Here is a 25631-nt window from a genome sequence, read left to right on the forward strand (position 1 = left end):
GACATGGAGTCTTGCTCTGTCGCCCAGTTGGAGTGCAGTGATTTTAGCCTGGCTAATTTTTTGTATTTTAGTAGAGGAGGGGTTTCACCATATTGGCCAGGATGGTCTCGATCTCCTGACCTTATGACTGGCCTGCCTTGAACTTCCAAAGTGCTGGGATTACAAGCGTGAGCCACTGCGCCGGCCATAACTCTTATTACTGATGAGTTACACTTCATGGATTTATGCTATTTTAAGCTCAGTTACGTGGACATGGTAACAGTCGGGGTGAAGGTTCACTTGGCAAGGGGATGCCCAGGAGCATGCCCTGGGTTTGCTGTGCAGATGGAGCAGAGTGATTCACTGATCACATTACTTGAGTGGTGGTCAATGAGGAGGGCATGTGGATTTACAGCAAGATCTGTGAAGATGTCATCCAGGGTCGGACACGGTGGCTCTGTAATCCCAGCACTTTGGGAGGCGGTGGTGGGTGGATCACTTGAGGCCAGGAGTTCAGGACCAGCCTGGGCAACATAGTGAGACCCCCCCCCACCAAAAATTTAAAAAAATTAAAAAATCAGGCAGGCGTGGTGGCACATGCCTGTAATGCCAGCTACTGCGGAGGCTGAGGTGGAGGATCACCTGAGCCCAGGAGGTTTCGGCCGCAGTGAGCCAAGGTCGCCCCACTACGCTCCAGACTCCGTCTCAAAATAAATAAAAATATGTAGGGTCTTGTGTCTGATGGTGGCAGTCTGATCTGTGGTGGTTGAACATTGGCTTTGGGTTTATGCCTACCTGGCCGTGAATCTCAGCTCTGCCCTTTGCTAGCTTAAGTGACCGTGGGTGGGTTACTTACTGTTTCTGAGTCTTAGTTTTTTCACCTGTAGAATGGGGGAAAATAATACATGTTAGCTCCCAGTGTTGTCAGTTAGCACATACTAAGTCTCAGTCAAGTGCTCGCTGTTTTATCCTCAATTTTGAGACGAACAGGACCCTGTGAATGACAACCCTGGAATGACCTTATTTGCATTTTAAGTATTTAGAATGGGGGTAACAGTTTTCAGAAGATGAAACTGCTACGTAGGGATTAAAGCAGTCCCAGGGTCCACCCCAAGAGCTGCCATGCGCCCTCAGCCGCAGGTGAGCCATCCATTCTCGCATCTGGCGCTCCGGAAAGGCAGGAAGCGGGAGGAGGCAGAGCTTCAGCCATGCTTCTCGCAGCTTCAGCACCAGGGTCAGAGGAGAGGCGGGCGGGGAGTCCGGAAGTCGGCCTTTTTTTCCGTCCGCTTGACCAGCGTCCACTACAGCCAATCAAGTCAGGGGACTTCGGTCGCTAAGCCAATGGCGAAGCCGCATCCGGGTGCGGGGGCCGAAAAGGCAGATGGGGGTGGGGCATCGAGGTGCGCCACGAGCGGCGGCACGAGCGGCGGGCGGACTGGCCAATAGGCGGCGGGGTCCGCTTCCCAGAGGCGGGCGCTGGCGGGTACGGTGACGCCGGCGCAGGCGCGTCGCGGCGGCAGGGGCGGCAGGGCCGCAGGAGGAGGCGGCAGTGGCCAGCGCGGCGGGGCCGGGCCTGTGGCTGACAAGGGTGAGGAACGGGCTTGGACGGAGGCTCGAGGGCTGGGTGGGACCGGGACGGTGCTCCGGCGGCCCGCGGAGAACGGGGGAGGGAGACACCCTGAGGGGCCAGTAGGTTTGGGGACCAGTCTGCGTGGTCGAAACGGAGAAGGGGCTCGTCCGGGCCTGCCGAGGGGTGTGGCGGCCCCCGCGATGCTGGAGCGAAGCCTTAGGGAGGGAAGGCCTTGGGAGGGATTCTGCGGACAGACTTGCGCGGAGATTGCGGGCGAGAGGGGGGCGGAAGACGGTGGAGACTCAGATGGGGCCTCTTTGGACGCCGGTTTTTGAGGGTGGGAGAGACTGCGGTTGGGGGAATTTGATACGTGGGACGGGGAGGAAGACGTTAATCTTTCGAGGACGGTGGAGGTCGGCCAAGTGGGGAGGCAAAGGTGGAGCTTGCAGGAGCGTGGAAGGCGTCGTTTTTGGAAAATTCAGATTTGGAGGGAGTGAGAGATGATGGGGGCGGGGGCGTTTTATTGATAAGGGTCTTTTTTTTTTTTTTTTTTTTTTTTTTTTTTTGAGACGGAGTTTTGCTCTTGTTACCCAGGCTGGAGTGCAATGGCGCGATCTCGGCTCACCGCAACCTCCGCCTCCTGGGTTCAGGCAATTCTCCTGCCTCAGCCTCCTGAGTAGCTGGGATTACAGGCACGTGCCACCATGCCCAGCTAATTTTTTCTATTTTTAGTAGAGACGGGGTTTCACCATGTTGACCAGGATGGTCTCGATCTCTCGACCTTGTGATCCACCCGCCTCGGCCTCCCAAAGTGCTGGGATTACAGGCTTGAGCCACCGCGCCCGGCCCGATAAGGGTCTTAAGAGACCTGCTGAGGGCAGGGACAAGGAGGGGTTAAGGTGGTAACTTAATTTGGGAACTTTGACCGGAATCGCAGCACTTTGGGACGCCGAGGTGGGAGAATCGCTTGAACCCGGGAGGCGGAGGTTGCAGTGAGCCGAGATCGTGCCACTGCACTCCAGCCTGGGCGACAGAGCGAGACTCCTCCAAAACAGCAGCAGCAACAACAAAAGAAGTGGACTTGAGAACTTCGATAAGACACTGACCAGGGAGTAAGGGAGCCCTGGGATTTGGGGTTGAGAGCCTGGGGAACTTGCAGGAATGCTGGGGGACCTCGGCTGAGCAGGTTGGCAGAAGTCTAGGAGGGAGAGGCAAAGAAAGAACGCAGGCAGCCTCGGGAAAATCAGAGTCATGTGTCTGGAGGGAGTTCTGCTGGGTGAAGGTGGTCCATTTGGGCTGTTACCGACCTTTTAGGCCTTGGAGCTCCAAAAGAGGTGACATGACAGGACCCAGCCCACTAAATGCTGCCCCTCTGTGAGGAGTTTGGAGCTACAGAGTGGAGAGGTGGGAGGCTTTTGTTTGGTGGGCAGCTCTGTCCATTTATCTAGGAGATGTGGGTGATGTCTCATTTCCTCCTTTCTCTTTCCCTGTCTCCTCCAGGGTCATCGTTAGGGGACTCCTGAGGTCCTGTCCCCAGGCTGCGGTGACTGCACTTTCCCTGGAGTGGAAGCTGCTGGAAGGCAGACCAGCCACCATGTCCACGTTCCGGCAGGAGGACGTGGAGGACCACTATGAGATGGGGGAGGAGCTGGGCAGGTGAGCTGGGCTGGGCTCCAGGGATAGGAGAGAGGCGCTGTGGGATTTTCTGAATGGTAACTCTCCTTTCCGGTCCTTTATGCTGTATCCCAAGGAGGAGTGAGTCAGTATCATGTGCTGGTGGAGTGAATTTGGGTCTTGGAGTCAGACAGCCCGGCTGTGAATTCCTGCTTAGGAATCCTCTGTGTAGTTTATTGTGGGGAGGAAAATAATTGAGCCATGACAGCAGCCAATACCATGCCTGGCATGAGGCACCAGAACTGTAGATGCCAGCTGTTTTTGTTATTAAAAGATCTGTTGGCCGGGTGCAGTGGCTCACGCCTGTAATCCCAGCACTTTGGGAGGTTGAGGCGGGCCTTGGATCATGAGGTCAAGAGATCGAGACCATCCTGGACAACATGGTAAAGCCCAATCTCTACTAAAAAAAAAAATATATATATATATATATATATATATATACACACACAAAAAGTAGCCCCTCGTGGTGGCATGCACCTGTAATCCCAGCTACTCCGGAGGCTGAGACAGAAGAATTGCTTGAAACTGGGAGTGGAGGTTGCAGTGAGCCGACATTGTGCCACTATGCTCCAGCCTGGGTGACAGAGCAAGACTTCGTCTCAAAAAAAAAAAAAAAAAAAAAAAAAAAGATCTGTCTTCTGCCTGGGTAACATAGCAAGACTCCATCTCTACAAAAAATAAAGATGAAAAAAAAAATTAGCCGGCCGGGCACGGTGGCTCATGCCTGTAATCCTAGCACTTTGGGAGGCCGAGGTGGGTGGATCACCTGAGGTCAGGAGTTCAAGACCAGCCTGGCCATCATGGAGAAACCCCATCTTAAAAAAAAAAAAAATTAGCCAGGTGTGGTAGCCTATCCATGTAGTTCCAGCTGCTAGGGAGGCTGAGATGAGAGGATCTCTTGAGCCCAGGAGTTGGAGGCTGCAGTAAGCTGTGATAGTGCCACTGCACACTGCAGCTGGGACCATAGAGTAAAACCTCATTTATTAAAAAAAAAAAAAAAATTCTCCCTGTGTTAATCTTTTGTGGGAGACACTTTTGTTTTTTCCCAGCTCTTGCATGTTTAAGGTGGGGGGAGGAGGGGCAGTGTCTCCCAGGGGCCCACACCTCAGTCGATTGTTTCACCTTCTTGTGGGAAAAAGCAGAGGTTTCCTCTTCCAGGGCGGCAGCTGATTTCCTGCCTGCCTGGGCCTTGGAGGTTCCCCTGGGACCCCACCCCTTCCAGGCCAGCCAGGCTCCACTAGGCCCTGCCTCCTTTTGTAGAGCCTCCAGCCTTATTTGGTGAGTTTGCTGCGGGCCAGCCTCCCTGGAGCCGCCCCGTGATGTCATCAGAAGGGAATGTAAATGATTGAGCCCTGCTTCAGGCCCGGGAGAGTGCTGCAGGCTCTTTCAGGATCCTGAGGTCCTCTTACTGGAATTTCCTCCTTTAGCGGTGGAGGAGGCCCGCCCCTCCTCCCACACAGGCCTCTCCGATTCAGTGTTGAAAATGTATTAGGACTACCTGCATTTGGCAACGGTCAGCAAAATTCAGCCAGATTGATTATTTCTTTTAACCTGCTGATTTCACCTGTAGGAGTCAATTCATGGGAAAAACGTGCATACATCATGAATGGAAAGACTTGGGGGGTAGTTGCTAGAACAATGTGCACCAGAACAACAGCTTTTTTTTTTTTTTTTTCTTGACACGATCTCATTCTGTCGCCCAGACTGGAATGCAGTGGTATGATCTCTGCTTACTGCAGCCTCGGCTTCCTGGATCCCAAGGATTCTCCAGCCTCAGCCTCCTGAGTAGCTGGGATTACAGGCATTTACCACCACACCCAGCTTATTTTTGTATTTTTAGTATAGATGGGGTTTCTCCATATTGGCCAGGCTGGTCTCGAACTCCTGACCCCAGGTGATCAGCCTGCCTTGGCCTCTCAGGGTGCTGGAATCACAGAGTTGAGCCACTGCACCCTGCTGGGAACAACAGCCTCTTAAATGGCCCTTCTCAAACCACTGTATGGGGTGGAATAGGATGCTACGCTTTTTTTTTTTTTTTTTGAGACAGAGTTTCGCTCTTGTTACCCAGGCTGGAGTGCAATGGCACAATCTCGGCTCACTGCAACCTCTGCCTCCTGGGTTCAGGCAGTTCTCCTGCCTCAGCCTCCTGAGTAGCTGGGATTACAGGCATGCACTACGATGCCCAGCTAATTTTTTGTATTTTTAGTAGAGACGGGGTTTCACCATGTTGACCAGGATGGTCTCGATCTCTTGACCTCGTGATCCACCCGCCTCGGCCTCCCAAAGTGCTGGGATTACAGGCTTGAGCCACCGTGCCCGGCTAGGATGCTACTCTTAAAGAGAACCAGGCAGTGCCGGGCATGGTGGCTCATGCCAGCGCTTTGGGAGGCCGAGGTGGGAGGAGCGCTTGAGCCCAGGACTTCAAGACTAGCCTGGGCAGCATAGGTAGAGCCCATCTCTCAAACAAACAAGTTCATAATTTAAAAAATATAGGCGGGCCGGGCGCGGTGGCTCAAGCCTGTAATCCCAGCACTTTGGGAGGCTGAGGTGAGTGGATCACGAGGTCAAGAGATCGAGACCATCCTGGTCAACATGGTGAAACCCCGTCTCTACTAAAAATACAAAAAATTAGCCGGGCATGGCGGTGTGTGCCTGTAATCCCAGCTACTCAGGAGGCTGAGGCAGGAGAATTGCCTGAACCGAGGAGGCAGAGGTTGCGGTGAGCCGAGATCGCGCCATTGCACTCCAGCCTGGGTAACAAGAGCGAAACTCCGTCTCAAAAAAAAAAAAAAAAAGAAATTATGGGTGTGTAGGCCACGCTTGTGTCATATCTGGGTCATGGCAGGCCCTTAGGAAGTGGCTTGAGAGTGACACCTGAGATCATCATGGAGGGCCTGCTGTGCACCCACCTGCACTAGGCTGGGGAAGTTTCAGAGAAGGGAGTGGGTGGGCTTGGCTCTCCGGGAGTTTCTCTCCTGGTGAGGGAGGTCAGGCACCTTTCACGCCCCAGAGAGGAACTGAGACTATGCTGCGTGGCCTGGCCTCTCAGGAGCAAGTCTGCCTGTGGCCAGCGAGCCCAGGAGCTGTCTGGAGGTGTGCTGCTTTGTTCTGGTGTTGTAGGACTCAGTGGCAGAAACTGAAACTCCATTGGCAATAGCAGAACAGGGAAAGGCGTGGTTTACAGAACTGGGATGTGCAGTGCCTGCAGGTGTGGCTGCATGCTGGTGTGCCATGCCCTGTGTCCCTGGGGCCGAGGTCCACCCCAGCATGAAGGCTGCACCCTGGCAGAGTGAGTGCCAGGGCTACCGTGCCATCCGCAGCGCCTGGTCGCGCCCCTCTCCTGACCTGGTCTGTTAGACCAGGGGGCCCATGGTGCCCCCTGCCACCAGCCCAAAGCCAAGTCCTGGAGAGAGAGAGAGAGAGAGAGAGACAGAGACAGACAGAGACAAACAGAGACACGCTGTCTTCCCAGCAGGCGTTCAGAGCTGTGTGGGACTGGACTAGTCTCTTTGGGCTGGAAGGCGTGGTTTTTCTCCTTGCCCAGGTCCAATCATGTCCTCTCCCACCCCTTTCCTGGGCCACTGAGTCCCACAGGCTGAGAGTGAGCGGTGAAGGCTACTCCGGGTGCAACATAGGTAGATGCCATCTCTCAAACAAACAAATTCATGATTTAGGAAACATAGCCCAGGCTCACGCCTATAATCCCAGCACTTTGGGAGGCTGAGTCTGGGTCTGTTAGCAGGAGACAGGCCTGAGCCAGGAGCTGGGCAGGCAGGAACCCAGTGCCCCCCACCAGGTGCGCACCTCCTGTTAGAGCACATGGGCTCTGGAGCCTGCAGCACCTGGTTTGAAGGTTTGAATCCCCCCCCACCCCCACTGCTGATGGGCTGCATTACCTCAGGCTAGATGCTTTCCTTTTCTCAGCCTCAGTTTGTTTAAAATGCGGGTAGTGGCTAGGTGCAGTGGCTCCACCTGTAATCCCATCATGCGGGGAGGTGGAGGTGGGAGGATCTCTTGAGGCCAGGAGTTCCAAACCAGCCTGGGCAACACAGCAAGACCCTGTCTCTACAAAAAAATTTAAAAAGCCGGGCACGGTGGCTCACGCCTGTAATCCGCGCACTTTGGGAGGCTGAGGCAGGCGGATCACCTGAGGTCAGGGATTCGAGACCAGCCTGACCAACATGGAGAACCCCATCTCTAAAAAAATAAAATAAAAATAGGCCGGGCGCGGTGGCTCACGCCTGTAATCCCAGCACTTTGGGAGGCCGAGGCGGGTGGATCACAAGGTCAAGAGATCGAGACCATCCTGGTCAACATGGTGAAACCCCGTCTCTACTAAAAATACAAAAAAGTAGCTGGGCATGGTGGTGTGTGCCTGTAATCCCAGCTACTCAGGAGGCTGAGGCAGGAGAATTGCCTGAACCCAGGAGGCGGAGGTTGCGGTGAGCCGAGATCGTGCCATTGCACTCCAGCCTGGGTAACAAGAGCGAAACTCCGTCTCAAAAAAAAATAAAATAAAATAAAATAAAAATAAATAAATTAGGTGTGGTAGCATGTGCCTGTAGTCCCACCTACTCGGGAGGGATGGCTTGAGCCCAGGAGTTCGAGACTAGCGTGGGTAACATAGTGAGACCTTGTCCATACAAAATAAAAATTTAAAAATTAACTTGGTGTCGTGGCATGTGCCTGTTATCCCAGCTGCCTGAGAGGCTGAGGCAGAAGGATTGCCCGAACCCAGGAGGTCGAGACTGCTGTGAGCCATGATTGAACCCCTGCACTCCAGCCTGAGCAACAGAGACAGACACAACTGCCTTGTGGGGTCAAGTTGGAGATGAATGGAAATGACAGCCTGGTGCTCTAAGACAGCCTGGAACCCCCGTGCCCAGCTGAGTCTTTCACTGTTGTTGGGAGAGAGGGTCTCACTCTGTCTCTGAGGCTGGAGTACAGCTCACTGCAGCCTCAGCCTCCCAGGCTCAACGGATCCTCCTGCCTCAGTCCCTGAGTAGCTGGGATTACAGGAATGTGCCATCTTGCCTGGATAGTTAACTTCTGTAGAGTTGAGGTCTCACTGTGTTGCCCAGGCTGGACTCGAACTCCTGGCCTCAAGTGATCCTCCCATCTCAGCCTCCGAAAGTGTCGGGGTTGCAGGCACAAGCCTCTGTGCCCAGCCTCCTTTTTATTTGTTAGTTCAGCTTGGAATAATGCTAGAGGGATAAAATCTGCATGTTTAAAAAGGAGGCAGCCCGGCCGGGCATGGGGCTTCTGCCTGTAATTCCAGCACTTTAGAAGGCCGAGGTGGGCAAATTACTTGAGGTCAGGAGTTTGAGACCAGTCTGGCCAACATGGCGAAACCCTATCTCCACTAAAAATAAAAAAAATTAGCCAGGCTTGGTGGTACATGCCTAGCTACTCAGGAGGCTGAGGCAGGAGAATCATTTGAACTCAGGAGGCAGAGGTTGCAGTGAGCTAAGATCCTGCCACTGCACTCCAGCCTGGGTAACAGAGTGAGACTCTGTCTCATAAAAAAAAAAAAAAAAAAAAAAAAAAAGGAAGCAGTGGACCTGGCGTGGTGGCTCACACCTGTAATCTCAGCACTTTGGGAGACTGAGACGGGCGGATCATGAGGTCGGGAGATTGAGGCAATCCTGGCTAACACGGTGAAACCTGTCTCTACTAAAAATACAAAAAAATTAGCTCGGTGTGATGGCACGCACCTGTAATCCCAGTTACCTGGGAGGCTGAGGCAGGAGAATCGCTTGAACCTGGGAGGCGGAAGTTGCAGTGAGCCGACATTGCACCATGGTGCTCCAGCCTGGGTGACAGAGCAAGACTCCGTCTCAAAAATAAATAAATAAATAAAAGGAAGCGGCACATCCAGGGATTTCTGCAGCGTTCTTGGCATGTGGGAAACACTGGGTTTTGGTTGCTGTGACCACTTGGTGGGTGCAGACAGAGGGGAAGCAGGAAGGAAGTCCAGGTGCAGGGAGCGTCATAGCAAAGACGGCAGCAGCTGGGAGCAGAACCTATGCTGGGGACATTGAGTTTCACGCCGGCCAGGCCGGTGAGCCAAGTCTGATCAGTTCCGCCACCTTGCTTTGCTGCCGTGTCCGTCCTGTAGACCCTGACCGAGCTACAGATGAAAGCAGTGCTCAGACACAGGTGTGCAGTGACAGAGCAGCTGGGGGCTGCTGGCACTAGTGGTTGAAGGAGAGAGAGCAGCCCCGAACAGCTAGATAATTTAGTACAGATAATGCCGAAAGCGTGCAGTCAGCACAGTCTGTGGTCAATTAACCTTAATGTTCCAGCATTAAGGCAGTCTGCAGCCCCTGGACGATCATAAACAAACCCCGTTTAGATAAATTCCCCTGCACTGCCTTACACCTACTCCTTGCCCTCTGCCTTCAGTTGCTTCTCCCCCAAAGCTTTGCAAAACCTCCCCACCTTTCAAGAAGATTTGTGTCCTTTCTCTGTGATTTCTCCCGCCACGCTGACCGGTCTCCTCCTCTTTCCTCCGCCCTCTGCCCTGGGCTGTCAGCCAGCACGAGGCTCCTGCAACTGCAGGAGCAAGTCCCAAGTGAGTGCCCTGCATGACCGTGCCTTCTGTCGCGGGTTCCGAGTCTGTGGTGGACCTACAGGGCTGGCCCATGCAGGAGGTCCGCCCCTCCCAGCATCGAGAGGCACCTGCTTGGCTCTCAGGGACCCCTTTCTCCCACTTCACAGCCACAGCGCAGCCTCTTCCAGTCTCTGACATTCACCTTTTGAGGACGCTGTGAGATCACGGGCCCGGATCCCCCGGGATGTGCTCCTGTCTCCAGATCCTGGCCTCATCCCCACTGCTGAGCCCCTTTCGCTTTTGAAGGCACCTTTGTGGCCAGTCCCAGGGGCTAGCATACAGATGATGCCCTGAAGCCGTTGGTGTGTTTGGTCTACCCTACTCTCAGTAATCATTTGACACCACCCCTTGCCCCCCTCAAGTGTCCGTGCCTCTAACACCTTTGTGTTCCTGGTGGCCTGCCACGGGGGTTTGTTACCAGCATACCCCGACGTGGGTCTTGGTGAGGTGGCAGTGAGCACACGTTACAAGGACTGGCCCACGCCCAGCCCGTGCCCATGACCTCGCACCTGGAGCAGGATTGAAGAGCTTGGGCCGTTTGTGTCTGGCATGACGTCCTTGAGGTTCTAAGGAGCTGTGGCCTCTGTCAGAGCTTGTTCCTGTTTGCGGATGGGTCAGGCTCTGGTGTGTGACAGGACACGCTGTGTTGGCCGCTCTTCCATTGGTGGGCATCGGAGCCGTTTCCATCTGCGGCCGCTGTGGCAGGGCTGCTGTGAGTGTCCCTGTGGAAGTGACTGCCTGGGTATGTGTGTGCGCGTTTCCCTCCGGGAGGTATGGGAGTGGAATTGTGGGTTATGTGGAAACTCCGTTGAAGCTTCTGAGGGGCCAGGGTGTTTCCACACCATTTCTGATGACGGCGCGGGCGGCGCCAGGCCCACGTCCTCAAGTCTGGTCTCATCTGGTGAACATGCGCCTCTCATTCTCTGTCCGCTGACTCCGGAGCTCTTTGAAGTCAGTGGCGTAGGGTTACAAAAATGGTAAAATGAATTTCGCTGTGACTAGTTGAGTCAGGATGGAATTGTACCCATTAAAAGCAAAACCTGGCCGGGCGCGGTGGCTCAAGCCTGTAATCCCAGCACTTTGGGAGGCCGAGGCGGGTGGATCACGAGGTCGAGAGATCGAGGCCATCCTGGTCAACGTGGTGAAACCCCGTCTCTACTAAAAATACAAAAAATTAGCTGGGCATGGTGGCGCATACCTGTAATCCCAGCTACTCAGGAGGCTGAGGCAGGAGAATTGCCTGAACCCAGGAGGCGGAGGTTGCGGTGAGCCGAGATCGCGCCATTGCACTCCAGCCTGGGTAACAAGAGCGACACTCTGTCTCAAAAAAAAAAAAAAAAAAAGCAAAACCCTCCTTCTGCGCACACGCCCTGAACCCCACTCCCGGAGGCCTGCTGCGGACAGGCTGCTGTGTAGCCTCCCAACCTTTCTAAGTGAAAGACTGTGTTCTCCGCTGCACTGGGTGGGTGGCGTCATGCAGGTCTCCGCTTGTCCACGCGTGAAGAGCCGGTCTCTTCTTTGTTGTGACTGGGTACAATTCCCCTGGATCTGGCATCACATCTCCCAGCTCCCACTTACTGATTTCAACCGGGTTTCACCATGTTGACCAGGATGGTCTCGATTTCTCAACCTCGTGATCCACCCGCCTCGGCCTCCCAAAGTGCTGGGATTACAGGCTTGAGCCACTGCGCCCGGCCTTTTTTTTTCTTTTTTAAAGAGGCAAGGTCTCTATTGCCCAACCCAGAGTACAGTGGTGCGATCACAGCTCACTAGCCTTGAATTCCTGGGTGTAAGTGAAAGTGATTCTGCTGCCTCAGTCTGCCAAGCAGCTGGGACTGCAGGTATGCACCACTCCACACCTTGCTCTTTTTTTTTTTTTTTTTTTGAGACAGAGTCTCACTGTGTTGCCCGGGCTGTAGTGCAGTGGTACAAGCTGTGCTCACTGCAACCTCTGTTTCCCAGGTTCAAGCCATTCTCCTACCTCAGCCTCCCCAGTAGCTGAGACTACAGGCACCTGTGACCACGCCTGGCTGATTTTTGTGTTTTTCATAGAGACTAGGTTTCACCATGTTGGCTAGAGTGGTCTCGAACTCCTGACCTCAAGTGATCCACCCACCTCAGCCTCCCAAAGTGCTGGGATTATAGGCATGAGCCACCATGCCTGGCCACCTTGCTCATGTTTTAATATTTCTTTTCTGTAGAGATGGGGTCTTACTGTGTTACCCAGGTTGGTCTTAAACTCCTGGGCTCAAGCAATCCTCCCTCCTCAGCCTCCCAAAGTGCTAGGATTACAGATGTGAGCCACTGCACCTGGCTCAGTTCCCTCTTATTTTATTTTATTTTTTTTAAAGATGGGGTTTCACCATGTTGGTCAGGCTGGTCTTGAACTCCCAACCTCAGGTGATCTGCCTGCCTTGGCCTCCAAAGTGCTTGGATTACAGGCGTGAGCCACCACACCCTGCCCCCCTCTTTATATTTTAAATTTATTTATTTATTTTTTTGAGACAGAGTCTTGCTGTGTTGCTCAGGCTGGAGTGCAGTAGCTCAATCTCATCTCACTGCAACCTCCGCCTCCTGGGTTCAGGCAATTCTCCTGCCTCAGCCTCCCGAGTAGCTGGGATTTCGGGCACCTGCCACCATGCGCAGCTAATTTTTTGTATTTTTGGTAGAGACATGGTTTCACCGTGTTGGCCAGGGTGGTCTCAAACTCCTGACCTCAAGTGATCTGCCTGCCTCGGCCTCCCAAAGTGCTGGGATTACAGGTGTAGGTGTGAGCCACCACGCCTGGCCCCCTCAGTTTCCTCTTGATACGCGTTGAACTCTTCATGTTTTCACTTTCCAACGCATGGTGTCATGTGTGGCTCTGCCCTCGCCTCCGCACACGTGCTGGGCATAGCCCTGGGAGGGTGGGAATGCTGGGTGCTGGGGAGCTGCTCTCTGAGGAGGCCGCACTCCCCCAGCGGCACGCTCATGTCCTCCTCCCATGTGGCCGGTGCAGGGCTGCGCCCAAAGGAGCAGGAGGCCGAGATGGGGAGCCAGCCACCCCCTCACCTCCCTCCCCTCCTCCAGCGGCCAGTTTGCGATCGTGCGGAAGTGCCGGCAGAAAGGCACGGGCAAGGAGTACGCGGCCAAGTTCATCAAGAAGCGCCGCCTGTCGTCCAGCCGGCGTGGGGTGAGCCGGGAGGAGATCGAGCGGGAGGTGAACATCCTGCGGGAGATCCGGCACCCCAACATCATCACCCTGCACGACATCTTCGAGAACAAGACGGACGTGGTCCTCATCCTGGAGCTGGTCTCCGGTGGGGAGCTCTTCGACTTCCTGGCGGAGAAGGAGTCGCTGACGGAGGACGAGGCCACCCAGTTCCTCAAGCAGATCCTGGATGGCGTCCACTACCTGCACTCCAAGCGCATCGCGCACTTTGACCTGAAGGTGAGCCCCGTGGGCCGGTGTGGCCAGTGTGGGCCGGCAGGGGGAGCCTGGAGGGCACCTCCTGAGTGTGGGGTGAGACCGGGGCCTGTGCGTGCTGCTCACCCCTCCTGCCCCAGCCAGAAAACATCATGCTGCTGGACAAGAACGTGCCCAACCCGCGCATCAAGCTCATCGACTTTGGCATCGCGCACAAGATCGAGGCGGGGAGCGAGTTCAAGAACATCTTTGGCACCCCGGAGTTTGTGGGTGAGGCCCTGCCCGGGGGCGGCCCTGGCTTGGCGGGGGTCGTCTGGGGCTGCCTGCTGGGCATGGGGCAGGTCGTGCCCAGTCTGTGTCCACGGCCCTGCGGCTGCCCCTCTCGGGCCCAGCATTGCGGGAGGTCAGCCTCCGTTTGGTGCGTCCCTGCCCACCTGTCCCACCTGTCAGGCCCAGAGAGCCAGCCCTGCGGAATTCATGCCCCCAGGGGCTATGATATGCGAGAGAGAGTCTTGACCCCATGTCTGTTTCCTGAGCCTGGAGACCTGTGTCCTGATCCTCTTCCTTTGCCGGCGTGTCCTCAGCGCCTTACCCACATCTCCCTGTTCCACAGCCCCAGAGATTGTAAACTACGAGCCGCTGGGCCTGGAGGCGGACATGTGGTGAGTGCGGTGTTCCCTCCACCCAGGCCTCCCTGCTATCCTGGTTCGCAGGCGGCTGCCGCAGCTGGAGACAAAGTGGGGCCTTGCTGTTGCTGGGGTGCGGGGGGACTGTTGCCCTAGAACAGTGGTTGGTGGGCTCCTGCCCGAGGCCCAGGTCTAGCCTGTGGGTTGAGAACGGTGTTCACGTTTTCAAACGGCTGTTAAAAACAGATGAGTGCTTGACCATGACACAGTGGCCGCAGACCCTAAGCAATCACAGTGTCACCCTTCATGGGAGAGCCTGCCAGCCGCCAGAGGCCACCCGACGCCCCACGCAGGGTCACCCGGTGTAGGTAGCTGCCTGGGTTGCTTGGCCCATTTGTCCATCTATGACCATGGTGCCCTCTGCTCTGTCCGCACCCCTGCCTGGTCTGAACTTGGGCAGGTGGCTGTGACCAAAGGTGCTTGTAGCCAGGGCTGATCTCCCCAGCCACTCACCCCTTTGGAACACCATGGTCCTTGGAAGGGTGGGTGGCCCCGCACGGTGCTGACCTTTGCCTCTTGTCTCCCCAGGAGCATTGGAGTCATCACCTACATCCTGTGAGTACCTGGCGGGGACCGCTTAGCTGCACAGAGCAGCTGGTGTGAGTCCTGGGCTCCGTGTGTTTCTTGCAGATGCCAGGGGTCCCCAGCCTGGCTGTGACCCATCTTGGGTACTCAGTGGAGACTGGGTGAATAGATGAGTGATTCTGTGGGGCTGCTGTCACAGAGGCTTCCGGAGAGTTCTGAAGGCAGGACACAGAGCGGCTGAGCAGGCCCTGGGACAGGGGTGTGTGTGTGCCCCTGTCCCTTCCTGTGGCTGCTAGGGAGTCCAGCCTCCTCCCAAAGTGCGAGGAGGGGACCCGACCGCAGGCTAGGTTTTGACTTCGCTCCCTGGACCACACATGTGCCTGCCATTGTTTATTATTTTGTTTGTTTATTATATTTGCTCTATTGCCAAAGCTGGAGTGCAGTGGTACAGTCCTAGCTCACTGCAGCTTCCACCTCCTGCACGCGCATGCCACCATGCTCGGCGGATTTTGGTTTGTTGTTGTTGTTTTTTTTTTTGAGACAGAGTTTCATTCTTGTTTCCTAGGCTGGAGTGCAATGGCATGATTTCAGCTCACTGCAACCTCCGCCTCCTGGGTTCAAGCGATTCTCTTGCCTCAGTCTCCCTAGTAGCTGGGATTACAGGCGATCCCACAACGCCCAGCTAATTTTTGTATTTTTAGTAGAGACAGGGTTTCACCATGTTGGTCAAAGCTGGTTTTGAATTTCTGACCTCAGGTGATCTGCCTGCCTTGGCCTCTCAAAGTGCTGGGATTAGAGGCGTGAGCCACTGCGCCCGCCGGGTAATTTTTAAATGTTTGTAGAGGTGGAGTCTCACTACTTTGCCCAGGCATACTGAATGGGCATAGCTCATTCAGCAAGCAAGGAAATGAACAGTGGTGGGCGCCCAGCCTACCATAGCGCATGAGCAGACCCAGAGGCCTCAGGAGCTGGAGATGGGCTTTTTTTTTTTTTTTTTTTTTTGAGACGGAGTTTCGCTCTTGCTACCCAGGCTGGAGTGCAATGGCGTGATCTTGGCTCACCGCAACCTCCGCCTCCTCGGTTCAGGCAATTCTCCTGCCTCAGCCTCCTGAGTGGCTGGGATTACAGGCACGCGCCACCATGCCCAGCTAATTTTTTGTATTTTTAGTAGAGATGGGGTTTCACGATGTTGACCAGGATGGTCTCGATCTCTTGACCTCGTGATCCACCCGCCTCGGCCTCCCAAAGAAGATGGGCTTTTTACACGGTTTGTGTATATATATATATTTTCGAGACAGGGTCTCACTCTGTCACCCAGGCTGGAGTGCAGTGGCGCGATCTTGGCTCACTGCAACCTCCACCTCCTGAGTTCAAGTGATTCTCTTGCCTCAGCCTCCTGAGTAGCTGGGATTACAGGTGCATGCCACCACGCCCGGTTAATTTTTATATTTTTAGTAGAGACGGGGTTTCACCATGTTAGCCAGGCTGGTCCTGACCTCCTGACCTTGTGATCTGCCTGCCTCAGCCTCCCAAGGTGCTAGGGTTACAGGCATGAGCCACCATGCCTGGCCTGTATTTTTTTATAAATGTTCCGATAATTTCGGACTTATAGAGGGGCAACAGAAACAGCACAGAGTCCCCCTGCACCTTCTCCAAACCTCTTTCAGTTCACGTCTGTCGTCGTTTTTTGAGATGGAGCCTCGCTCTGTCACCCAGGCTGGAGTGCAGTGGCGCCATGTCAGCTCACTGCAACTTCCACCCCCGGGGTTTAAGTGATTCTCCTGCCTCACCTCCTGAGTAGCTGGGATTACAGGCGTGTGCCACCATGCCCAAGTAATTTTTAGTAGAGATGGGGTTTTCTTTTTTTTTTTTTTTTTTTTGAGACAGAGTGTTGCTCTTGTTACCCAGGCTGGAGTGCAATGGCACGATCTCGGCTCACCGCAACCTCCGCCTCCTGGGTTCAGGCAATTCTCCTGCCTCAGCCTCCTGAGTAGCTGGGACTACAGGCACGCGCCGCCATGCCCAGCTAATTTTTTGTATTTTTAGTAGAGACGGGGTTTCACCACGTTGACCAGGATGGTCTCGATCTCTCGACCTCGTGATCCACCCGCCTCGGCCTCCCAAAGTGCTGGGATTACAGGCTTGAGCCACCGCGCCCGGCCGTGGAGATGGGGTTTTCACCATGTTGGTCAGGCTGGTCTCGAACTCCTGACCTTGTGGTCTGCCTGCCTCTGCCTCCCAAAGTGCTGGGATCACAGGCATGAGCCACCGCAGCCAGCTAGTTCACATCTTTCATGAACGCAAATGTTACGGACACCAAGATGTAACCTTGGTGCTACGCTAGTAACAAAATTGCCAGACATGGTCAGACACCCCCGGGTTTTCCACTCAGGTCCTCTCTGAGGTCCACGGCCCTATCCAGGAGCCCACATGGCATTTAGCCACTCAGGTCCTTAGCTAAGTCTAGTCTGAGGCTCTTCCTCCATCTGGCTTTGTCCTTTGTGACCTTGACTCTCTGATAAGCACTCACTGGTCAGTTGTTTTGTGGAAGGTACCTGAGTGCATGTTCGTCCCATGTGCTCTCATGATCACATGGGGCTTCAGCGTCTCTGCTCAGTAGCCCAGGGATGGCCTCCAAGCATCAGGTCAGGAGGCAGGCGCCGTCGGTGCCTCTTGCTACCGGGCTTTGACCTTGATCCTTTGGCTAAGCTGTTGTCGGCTGGGGCTTCCCCTGTGGTTACCGTCCTCCCCTCAGTGTTACTGAGCTGTGGGGGCTTTCAGGCTCTATGTCTGCATGGATACTTTGAGTTTCCAAGGAGGCTTCTGTCTGTTCATTTATGCTGCCATCAGTGACGGATGTTGGGTGTGGATTTTTTTTTTTTTTTTTTGAGACGGAGTTTTGCTCTTGTTACCCAGGCTGGAGTGCAATGGCGCGATCTTGGCTCACCGCAACCTCCGCCTCCTGGGTTCAGGCAATTATCCTGCCTCAGCCTCCTGAGTAGCTGGGATTACAGGCACGTGCCACCACGCCCAGCTAATTTTTTGTATTTTTAGTAGAGACGGGGTTTCACCATGTTGACCAGGATGGTCTCGATCTCTCGACCTCGTGATCCACCCGCCTCGGCCTCCCAAAGTGCTGGGATTACAGGCTTGAGCCACCGCGCCCGGCGAGTGTGGATTTTTAATGCCTCTTGGGTGGTGGCTGGGATCATTGCCGGAAGGTTTTAGGGGCTCAGGAGTGTGAGTGGCCTGGCTACCTGCCATCGGCCTGTCCTCTGTGCTCTGCCTGTTTTGGGCAGGATGGAGTTGGGGGCAGCCGGGGAGGCGGTGTGGTCGCGGGAGCCCAGGACCCCACTGAGCGCACCCATTTCACAGCCTGAGCGGTGCATCCCCATTCCTGGGCGAGACCAAGCAGGAGACGCTCACCAACATCTCGGCTGTGAACTACGACTTTGATGAGGAATACTTCAGCAACACCAGCGAGCTGGCCAAGGACTTCATTCGACGGCTGCTTGTCAAAGATCCCAAGTATGAGGGGCTAGGCAAGAGCGTGGGGCAGGACGTGGGACATGGGACAGGGGCCCTTTCCACCTGTGGAGGCTCCAGAGACCTCTCCTCCTAGCGCCACCTTCTTGCGGCTGGAAATCAGGCATGGCTTCCCCCTTGGGCCGGAGAGCGCAAAGTGCTGGCTGAAGTTAGCCCTTGCTGGGTTTTTTTTTTTTTTTTTTTTTTTTTTTTTTTTTTTTGAGACGGAGTTTCGCTCTTGTTACCCAGGCTGGAGTGCAATGGCGCGATCTCGGCTCACCACAACCTCCGCCTCCTGGGTTCAGGCAATTCTCCTGCCTCAGCCTCCTGAGTAGCTGGGATTACAGGCACGTGCCACCATGCCCAGCTAATTTTTTGTATTTTTAGTAGAGACGGGGTTTCACCATGTTGACCAGGTTGGTCTTGATCTCTTGACCTCTTGATCCACCCGCCTCAGCCTCCCAAAGTACTGGGATTACAGGCTTGAGCCACCGCGCCCGGCTGGGTTTTTTTTTTTTTAATTTGAGACGGAGTCTTGCTCTCTTGCCCAGGCTGAAGTGCAGTGGCGCCATCTAGGCTCACTGCAACCTCTGCCTCCTGGGTTCAAGCAATTCTCAAACCTCATCCTCCTGAGTAGCTGGGCTTACAGGCACCTGCCATGCTCAGCTAAGTTTTACATTTTTTTTAGTTGGGACAGGGTTTCACTGTGTTGGCCTGGCTGGCCTTGAACTCCTAACCTCAGGTGATCTGTCTGCCTCGGCCTCCCAGAATGCTGGGATTACAGGCATGAGCCACCACGCCCAACGTTGCTTGCTGTGTTTTTGACAAACTTGTAATTAGTTGCTAGTGTGTAGAATCAGGATCCATGTAAAATTCCAGCTGGCTTGTTTTCCTGTGAACACTCAGTGCTGAGTCCTCACTCGCAGCCCCTCTGGGCCTCCCCAGCCGCCAGCCCCTCTCACAGGCGCCTGGGTTTGCGACTGCAGCCTGAGGTCTCAACTCTCTTCACCACCCTCCAGAAAACCCTGCGCTCCTTGCAGTCCCCTTCTTCAGCTGCTGCGGTTGACTGAGCAGAGGCTGGGGGGTGACTTTAGGGCTTTTGGGTGTCCTGGGAGTCAGTTGTCTGTGGGAGGACAGAACGGATGGCTCAGGTGTAACTAACCGGGGCGGGGGCCTTCCAGGCGGAGAATGACCATTGCCCAGAGCCTGGAACATTCCTGGATTAAGGTAAGGAGGGCAGAGGTTCCCTGGACTTCCCACCTTGGCCTTCTCGCCAGGGTCCTGGTGGCCATTATAGCATTTAAGGATTGTGGCTGTGACACCCCCAGTGGCTGGGGAGGGTCCCCAGAGGAATGGGCCTGGGTGTCAGGGGTCCTCGCACTGGGAGGTGTCGGAGTTCGGGTCTTGAGTGTGGGACGTTGCCACCCCACAGACCTGGTGGCATCCTTGGCTGGTCTGTGTCCAGCATAGCAGACTCCCCGGAGATGCCTAGGCCGGCTTTTCTCCAGTCAGTACTTTTGGCTTTACGTTGGGCCGGAGAGTCTCTGTCGTGAGGCCCTGACTCCGCTGCCCCTGAACCTCAATTCACACTGGCAGATGGGGGCTGGCGGGGCTGGATGTCACCGCAGGCCCCCAGCTCAGGCCTCCCTCTCCCCCAGGCGATCCGGCGGCGCAACGTGCGTGGGGAAGACAGCGGCCGCAAGCCGGAGCGGCGGCGCCTGAAGACCACGCGGCTGAAGGAGTACACCATCAAGTCGCACTCCAGCATGCCGCCCAACAACAGCTACGCCAACTTCGAGCGCTTCTCAAAGGTGCTGGAAGAGGTGGCGGCGGCCGAGGAGGGCTTGCGTGAGCTGGAGCGCAGCCGGCGGCTCTGCCACGAGGACGTGGAGGCGCTGGCCGCCATCTACGAGGAGAAGGAAGCCTGGTACCGCGAGGAGAGTGACAGCCTGGGCCAGGACCTGCGGCGGCTGCGGCAGGAGCTGCTCAAGACCGAGGCGCTCAAGCGCCAGGCGCAGGAGGAGGCCAAGGGCGCGCTGCTGGGGACCAGCGGCCTCAAGCGCCGCTTCAGCCGCCTGGAGAACCGCTACGAGGCGCTGGCCAAGCAGGTGGCCTCCGAGATGCGCTTCGTGCAGGACCTGGTGCGCGCCCTGGAGCAGGAGAAGCTGCAGGGCGTGGAGTGCGGGCTGCGCTAGGCACACGGGTAGGCCGGGCCCTGGGATGGCTGGAGCTCAGCCTGGGGTTGGGGCGCCTCCTGTGGACACTGCTCCTCCACCCGTTGCCCCTGTACCAGCCCTTCCCCAGTGCCCCCAGCCTGGAGGTGGAGTGGGAGCAGCTGTCCCGTAGGTTTGTAAGTTCGCAGGCAGGGGTGGGTGTGGGACGGGGTTGCTTCTCTGTGCAGCTTCTACACTGGGCCTCCTCATTGTGCCTGTGTCATCGGTGACACCGGGCAGCACGGCCTTGGGTGCTGTGAGGGTTGGGACCCAGGACTGGACCAGCCACTGTGTTGCCGAGACAGCAGTGGCCCGAGTGCAGCCCTGGTCCAGGCCTGGAGGAGGGAGGAGGGTTCTCAGGCAGTTCGGAGGGGTGCCACCTGCTGCTGCCTCTAGCCCAGGAGGAGGTTGTGGGATGGGGAGGGTAGGGTGGATGGCGGGCTGGAACCCAGCTGGAACTGCTGCTGGGTGGTGCCAGGCTTTGGGACCTGCAGAGGGCTTGGTGGGGTCTTCTGCCGTCCCAGCCGAGGCCCGTCCCCCGAGTGCAGAGGTCCGTTGCCTCGGACCCTTGCATGAGCCCCATTTTCTCACACTCGAGCACAGCTAGGCAAGAGTGGCCCTCTGCGGCCAAGAGAAATAAAACCCTGGCTTCCTGATACTCAGCGTGTTCTGTGCTTCAGGCCTTGGCAGGGGACAGCCAGCCCTTAGTCACCAGGCATGTGCCCTCCGAGGCTCTCATCTTTCTCTCTGGGTCCCCAGCCTGCTGCTGTGCTCCTCTGGAAGAAGGGGACAATCCTGGGGGCCTTGCAGACCCACACGGTGTCTTGGGAGTTGCTGGATCTTGGTCTCAGCCGCCCCTGGGTGTTTTGATTGCAATGAGATGGGAGCTCCGGGCAGCTAAGGGGGATCAGAGGCGTTTCCTGTCCCCTTGCGTCTTGCGGGATTCTGCCGCGTCCCACGTGGGAGCCCCTGCCTTGCCTGGAGCCACATGCAGCTGGCCTTGGAGCAGGAGCGGCTCAGCTAAGCTGCTGGGTCTGACATGAGGTTTCAGAGAGGAAGAGGGGCCCCGATCCTGCCCATCCTCCCTGGAGGAGGTGGTGGTTTTTTTTTTTTCCTTCTGTGATGTAGTCTTGCTCTGCTGCCCAGGCTGGATGATCTTGGCTCACAGCAACATCCGCCTCCTGGGTTCCAGGGATTCTCCTGTCTCAGCCTCGCAAGTAGCTGGGATTACAGGCACCCACCACCACACTTGGCTAATTTTTGTATTTTTAGTAGAGTCGGGGTTTCACCATGTGGGTCAGGCTGATCTTGAACTCCTAACCTCAGGTGATTCACCCGCCTTGGCCTCCCAAAGTGCTGGGATTATAGGCATGCGCCACTGTGCTCAGCCCATTTTTTTTTTAGCTTTTAATCTTTTTCATTGAGATATGATTCACGTACCCTAAAATATTCTTTTTAAAGTGTACAATTCAGTGGTTTTAGTACATTCACAGAGGCAGGAAAATGTACATCCACACAAAGACTTGTATGTGAGCTAGGCATGGTGGGGCTGCCTGTGGTCCCAGCTACTCAGGAGGCTGAGGCAGGAGGATCACTTGAGCCCTGGAGGTGGAGGCTGCAGTGAATTGTGATCCTGCCACTACACTGCAGCTTGGGTGACAGAGCAACGCTTTGTCTCATAAAGAAAGAAATGCGTAGTGCATCTCGTGATGCCAGCAAGAAGCATATTAAGACAGTGGACCAGACATGTCTTCCTCTTTCCGCGCATCTCATCTGGCCCCGTGGGCAGCATGGATGCCTTAGAACTCCCAAGGGTCGACAGGCACAGTGGCTCACGCCTGTAATCCCTGCACTTTAGGAGGCCAAGGCAGGCTTATCACCTGAGGTCAGGAGTTCGAGACCAGCCTGGTCAACATGGAGAAATCCCGTGTCTACTGAAAATAAGAAAAATTAGCTGGGTATGGTGGCGCATGCCTGTAATCCCATGCCTGGAATCGGGAGCCTGAGGCAGGATAATTGCTTGAATCCAGGAGGCGGAGGTTGCAGTGAGCCAAGATTGCGCCACTGCCCTCCAACCTAGATAACAAGAGCAAAACTCAAAACTCGTCTCAAAAAAAAAAAAAAACAAAAACTCCCGAGGGGCACCTGCCACAGAACCACTGGGAACCGCAGCATGGCTGCAGAGGAACCCTATGGGGACACAGCCACTAGGTGGCACCAGGGAGGCTGACCCGTTCAGTGCCCTGTCTCTGCAGCTGGACTCTGCCAGGGGTGTCCAGGAGGACACTCGGCTGGGTGGCCAAGGGTGGACAGAGCAGCTGAGGGATTGAAGTACCTGGGGCTCAGACAGACGCTTGCCCACCCCTGTTCACAGCAGCACGACTCAATAGCCAAAGGGTGGAGGGAACCCAGGCGCCCATCCCCAGATGAGTGGAGAAATGACCTGTACCTCCTGCAGTGGAACATGACTCTGCCTGAAAAGGAATCCTGACACAGGCCACAGCGTAGATGCAGCTTGAGGATGTCACACTCCGTGAAAGAAGCCTGGCACAAAAGGACAAACACGTAGGGCGCAGTGGCTCACGCCTGTCATCCCAGCACTTTGGAAGGTGAGGAGGGCATATCACCTGAGGTCAGGCGTTTGAGGCCAGCCTCACCAACATGGAGAAACCCCATCTCTACTATAAACACAAAACTGGCCGAGTATGGTGGCTCATGCCTGTAATCCCAGCACTTTGGGAGGCCGAGGCGAGTGAATCACCTGAGGTCGGTAGTTTGAGACCAGCCTGACCAACATGGAGAAACCCTGTCTCTATTAAAATAATTTAAAAATTTGATTAAAATACAAAATTAGCCAGGCGTGCCTGTGCATGCTTGTAATCCGAGCCACGCGGAAGGCTGAGGCATGAGACTCACTTGAATCTGGAAGGTGGGGGTTGTGGTGACCTGAGATGGCACCATTACACTCCAGCCTCGGGGACAAAGTGAGATTGTCTCAAAAAAAAAAAAAAAAAAAAAAACCCACACACTATGATTCCACTCCTAGGAGAGCCATCAGATTAAGAGAGACAGAAAGCGGGATGGGGGTGCCAGGGGCTGGGAAGGTAGGTGGAGAGTGTTTCAGGAGATGGAGTTTCGGTTTGGGAAGGTGAGAAAGTTCCAGGAATGTGGCTGGACTTGGTGGCTCGGCGCTTTGGGAGACGGAGGCAGGAGTTTGAGACAAGCCTGGGCAACATAGTGAGACCCCTGTCTCTACAAAAAGTTAGAAAATAAGCTGAATGTGGCGGCCCATACCTGTGGTCCCAGCCTCTAGGGAGGCTGAGGTAGGAGGATCACTTGAGCCCAGGAGGTTGAGGCTACAGTGAGCCATGATTGCACTACTACAACCTGGGCAACAGAGTGAGACCCTATCTCAATAAATAAATAAAGACCGGGTATACTGGCTCATGCCTGTCATCCCAGCACTTTGGGAGGCAGGAGAGGTCACTGGAGGCCAGGAGTTCAAGACCAACCAGAGCAACATGATGAAACCCTGGAGTAAGACCCTGTTTCTCTCTCTCTAAAAAAAAAATATATATCAGGCTCGGTGGCTCACACCTGTAATCCCAGTACTTTGGGAGGCTGAGGCGGGCGGATCACAAGGTCAGGAGTTCAAGACCAGCCTGACCAACATGGCGAAACCCTGTCTCTACATAAGGTACAAAAATTAGCTGGGCGTGGTGGCGCGGGCCTGTAATCACAACTACTTGGGAGCCTGAGGCAGGAGAATTGCTTGAACCCCGGAGGTGGAGGTTGCGGTGAGCCAAGAGTGCGTCATTGCACTCCAGCCTGGGCGATGGAGGGAGACTCTGTCTCAAAAAAAAAAAAAAATAGTTATGTAAGCCCAGCCTGCGCGGTTCTGCTTTAGGACTCTGTGCTGAATGAGGCAGTGGTGAGCAAGGTGCACAGCCATGAGTACATGCTGGGAGCGGCTGCACTGTGTAGCTGAAGTGGTTACAGTGGTACATTTTCTCTTTTGTGTATTTCTTTTTTCTTTTTTTTTTTTTTTTGAGACGGAGTTTCGCTCTTGTTACCCAGGCTGGAGTGCAATGGCGCGATCTCGGCTCACCGCAACCTCCGCCTCCTGGGCTCAGGCAATTCTCCTGCCTCAGCCTCTTAAGTAGCTGGGATTACAGGCACGCGCCACCACGCCCAGCTAGTTTTTTGTATTTTTAGTAGAGACGGGGTTTCACCATGTTGACCAGGATGGTTTCGATCTCTCGACCTCGTGATCCACCCGCCTCAGCCTCCCAAAGTGCTGGGATTACAGGCTTGAGCCACCGCGCCTGGCTGTATTTTTTCTAAGATGGAGTCTCACCCTATTGCCCGGGCTGGAGTGTAGTGGGGCAGTCTCAGCTCACTGCAACCTCTGCCTCCCAGGTAAAAGCAATTCTCCTGCCTCAGCCTCCCAAGTAGCTGGGCTTACAGGCACCCGCCACCACACCTGGCTAATTTTTTTGTATTTTTAGTAGAGATGGGGTTTCACCATGTTGGACAGGCTGGTCTTGAACTCCTGATCTCAGGTGATTCCCAAAGTGTTGGGAGGCCCCTCAGGTCAGCCTCTCTGGTCATTTCCGGAAATTAAGGCCTTGGAAGCGCAGCAGGGCTCCAAACTCATGCTTACTCCCAGCCCTTTTCCTGGAACCAGCAGAATATGAACCCTGCTGGGGAGGGGCAGAGCAAGTTCTCCAGGAGGCTAGGACCCTGGGGATCCCGCTGCTGGGAGCACCTGCCCATACTCTGGCTCAGCCTTCCTCAGTGGGGTGACCTTGAGTGCCCGGGCCCGTCTCTGGCCTTCCTCTTGGCATCTGAGAGGGGGCTGGTGCCCGTGGGGTACTCAGTGTTGTGGAGGACACCCCAAACAGTTCATGTTGGGTGGCAGTGGCGTGCAGCAGCTCCAGGGGCTCTCAGTTCCACCAGACTCCCACTCCACAGCAGGCTGGGCCTGAGTTCCACGGGCAGAGGGTCAGATGGGGGCACTTCCCCACCTCCGGGTGTCCCCCACAAAAATACTCAAGTCCTAACACCTGGTACCAGTGAATAGGACCTTATTTGGAAATAGGGTAGGTGTCATGAGTTGCCATTCAGACACAGAGGCAGTGAGTTACAGTGACTGATGTGCTGCAGGAGGGTGGGCCCTCATTCAGTGACAGGCGTCCTTATAAAGAGGACTGTGGGGGCTGCTTACAGCACAGTGGCTCATGCCTGTGATCCCTGCACTTTGGGAGGCCTAGGTGGGTGGATCACCTGAGGTCAGGAGCTCGAGACCACAGCCTGGCCAATATGGTGAAACCCCATCTCTACTAAAAGTACAAAAATTAGCCAGGTGTGGTAGCACGCTCCTGTAATCCCAGCTACTCCAGAGGCTGAGGCAGGAGAATCCTTTGAACCCAGGAGGCGG

The 25631-nt window shown here is 55.3% G+C and overlaps 1 protein-coding gene across 5 annotated transcripts; it reads left to right on the plus strand.

Moving 5' to 3' along the window:
* Positions 1 to 1483: 1483 nt before the first annotated feature.
* On the plus strand, positions 1484 to 23258 carry DAPK3 (death associated protein kinase 3). 5 transcript variants are annotated; one of them, XM_039466733.2, is made up of 10 exons: positions 1484 to 1567; positions 3050 to 3205; positions 12906 to 13266; positions 13383 to 13512; positions 13856 to 13904; positions 14457 to 14483; positions 17829 to 17981; positions 19160 to 19205; positions 19637 to 20181; positions 22566 to 23258. In XM_039466733.2, exons 2-9 carry the CDS (start codon positions 3144 to 3146, stop codon positions 20171 to 20173), a joined length of 1365 nt encoding a protein of 454 aa, XP_039322667.1. In that variant the 5' UTR covers positions 1484 to 1567; positions 3050 to 3143; the 3' UTR covers positions 20174 to 20181; positions 22566 to 23258. The 5 variants fall into 5 exon arrangements, with proteins under 5 accessions (XP_039322667.1, XP_039322668.1, XP_039322665.1 ...); XM_039466734.2 differs by having other exon boundaries at positions 22569 to 23258; XM_039466731.2 differs by lacking the exon at positions 22566 to 23258 and having other exon boundaries at positions 19637 to 20849.
* The last annotated feature ends 2373 nt before the right edge of the window (positions 23259 to 25631 follow it).

Source organism: Saimiri boliviensis, chromosome 14 (assembly GCF_048565385.1).
Source record: "Saimiri boliviensis isolate mSaiBol1 chromosome 14, mSaiBol1.pri, whole genome shotgun sequence".
Classification (NCBI taxonomy): Eukaryota; Metazoa; Chordata; class Mammalia; order Primates; family Cebidae; genus Saimiri; species Saimiri boliviensis.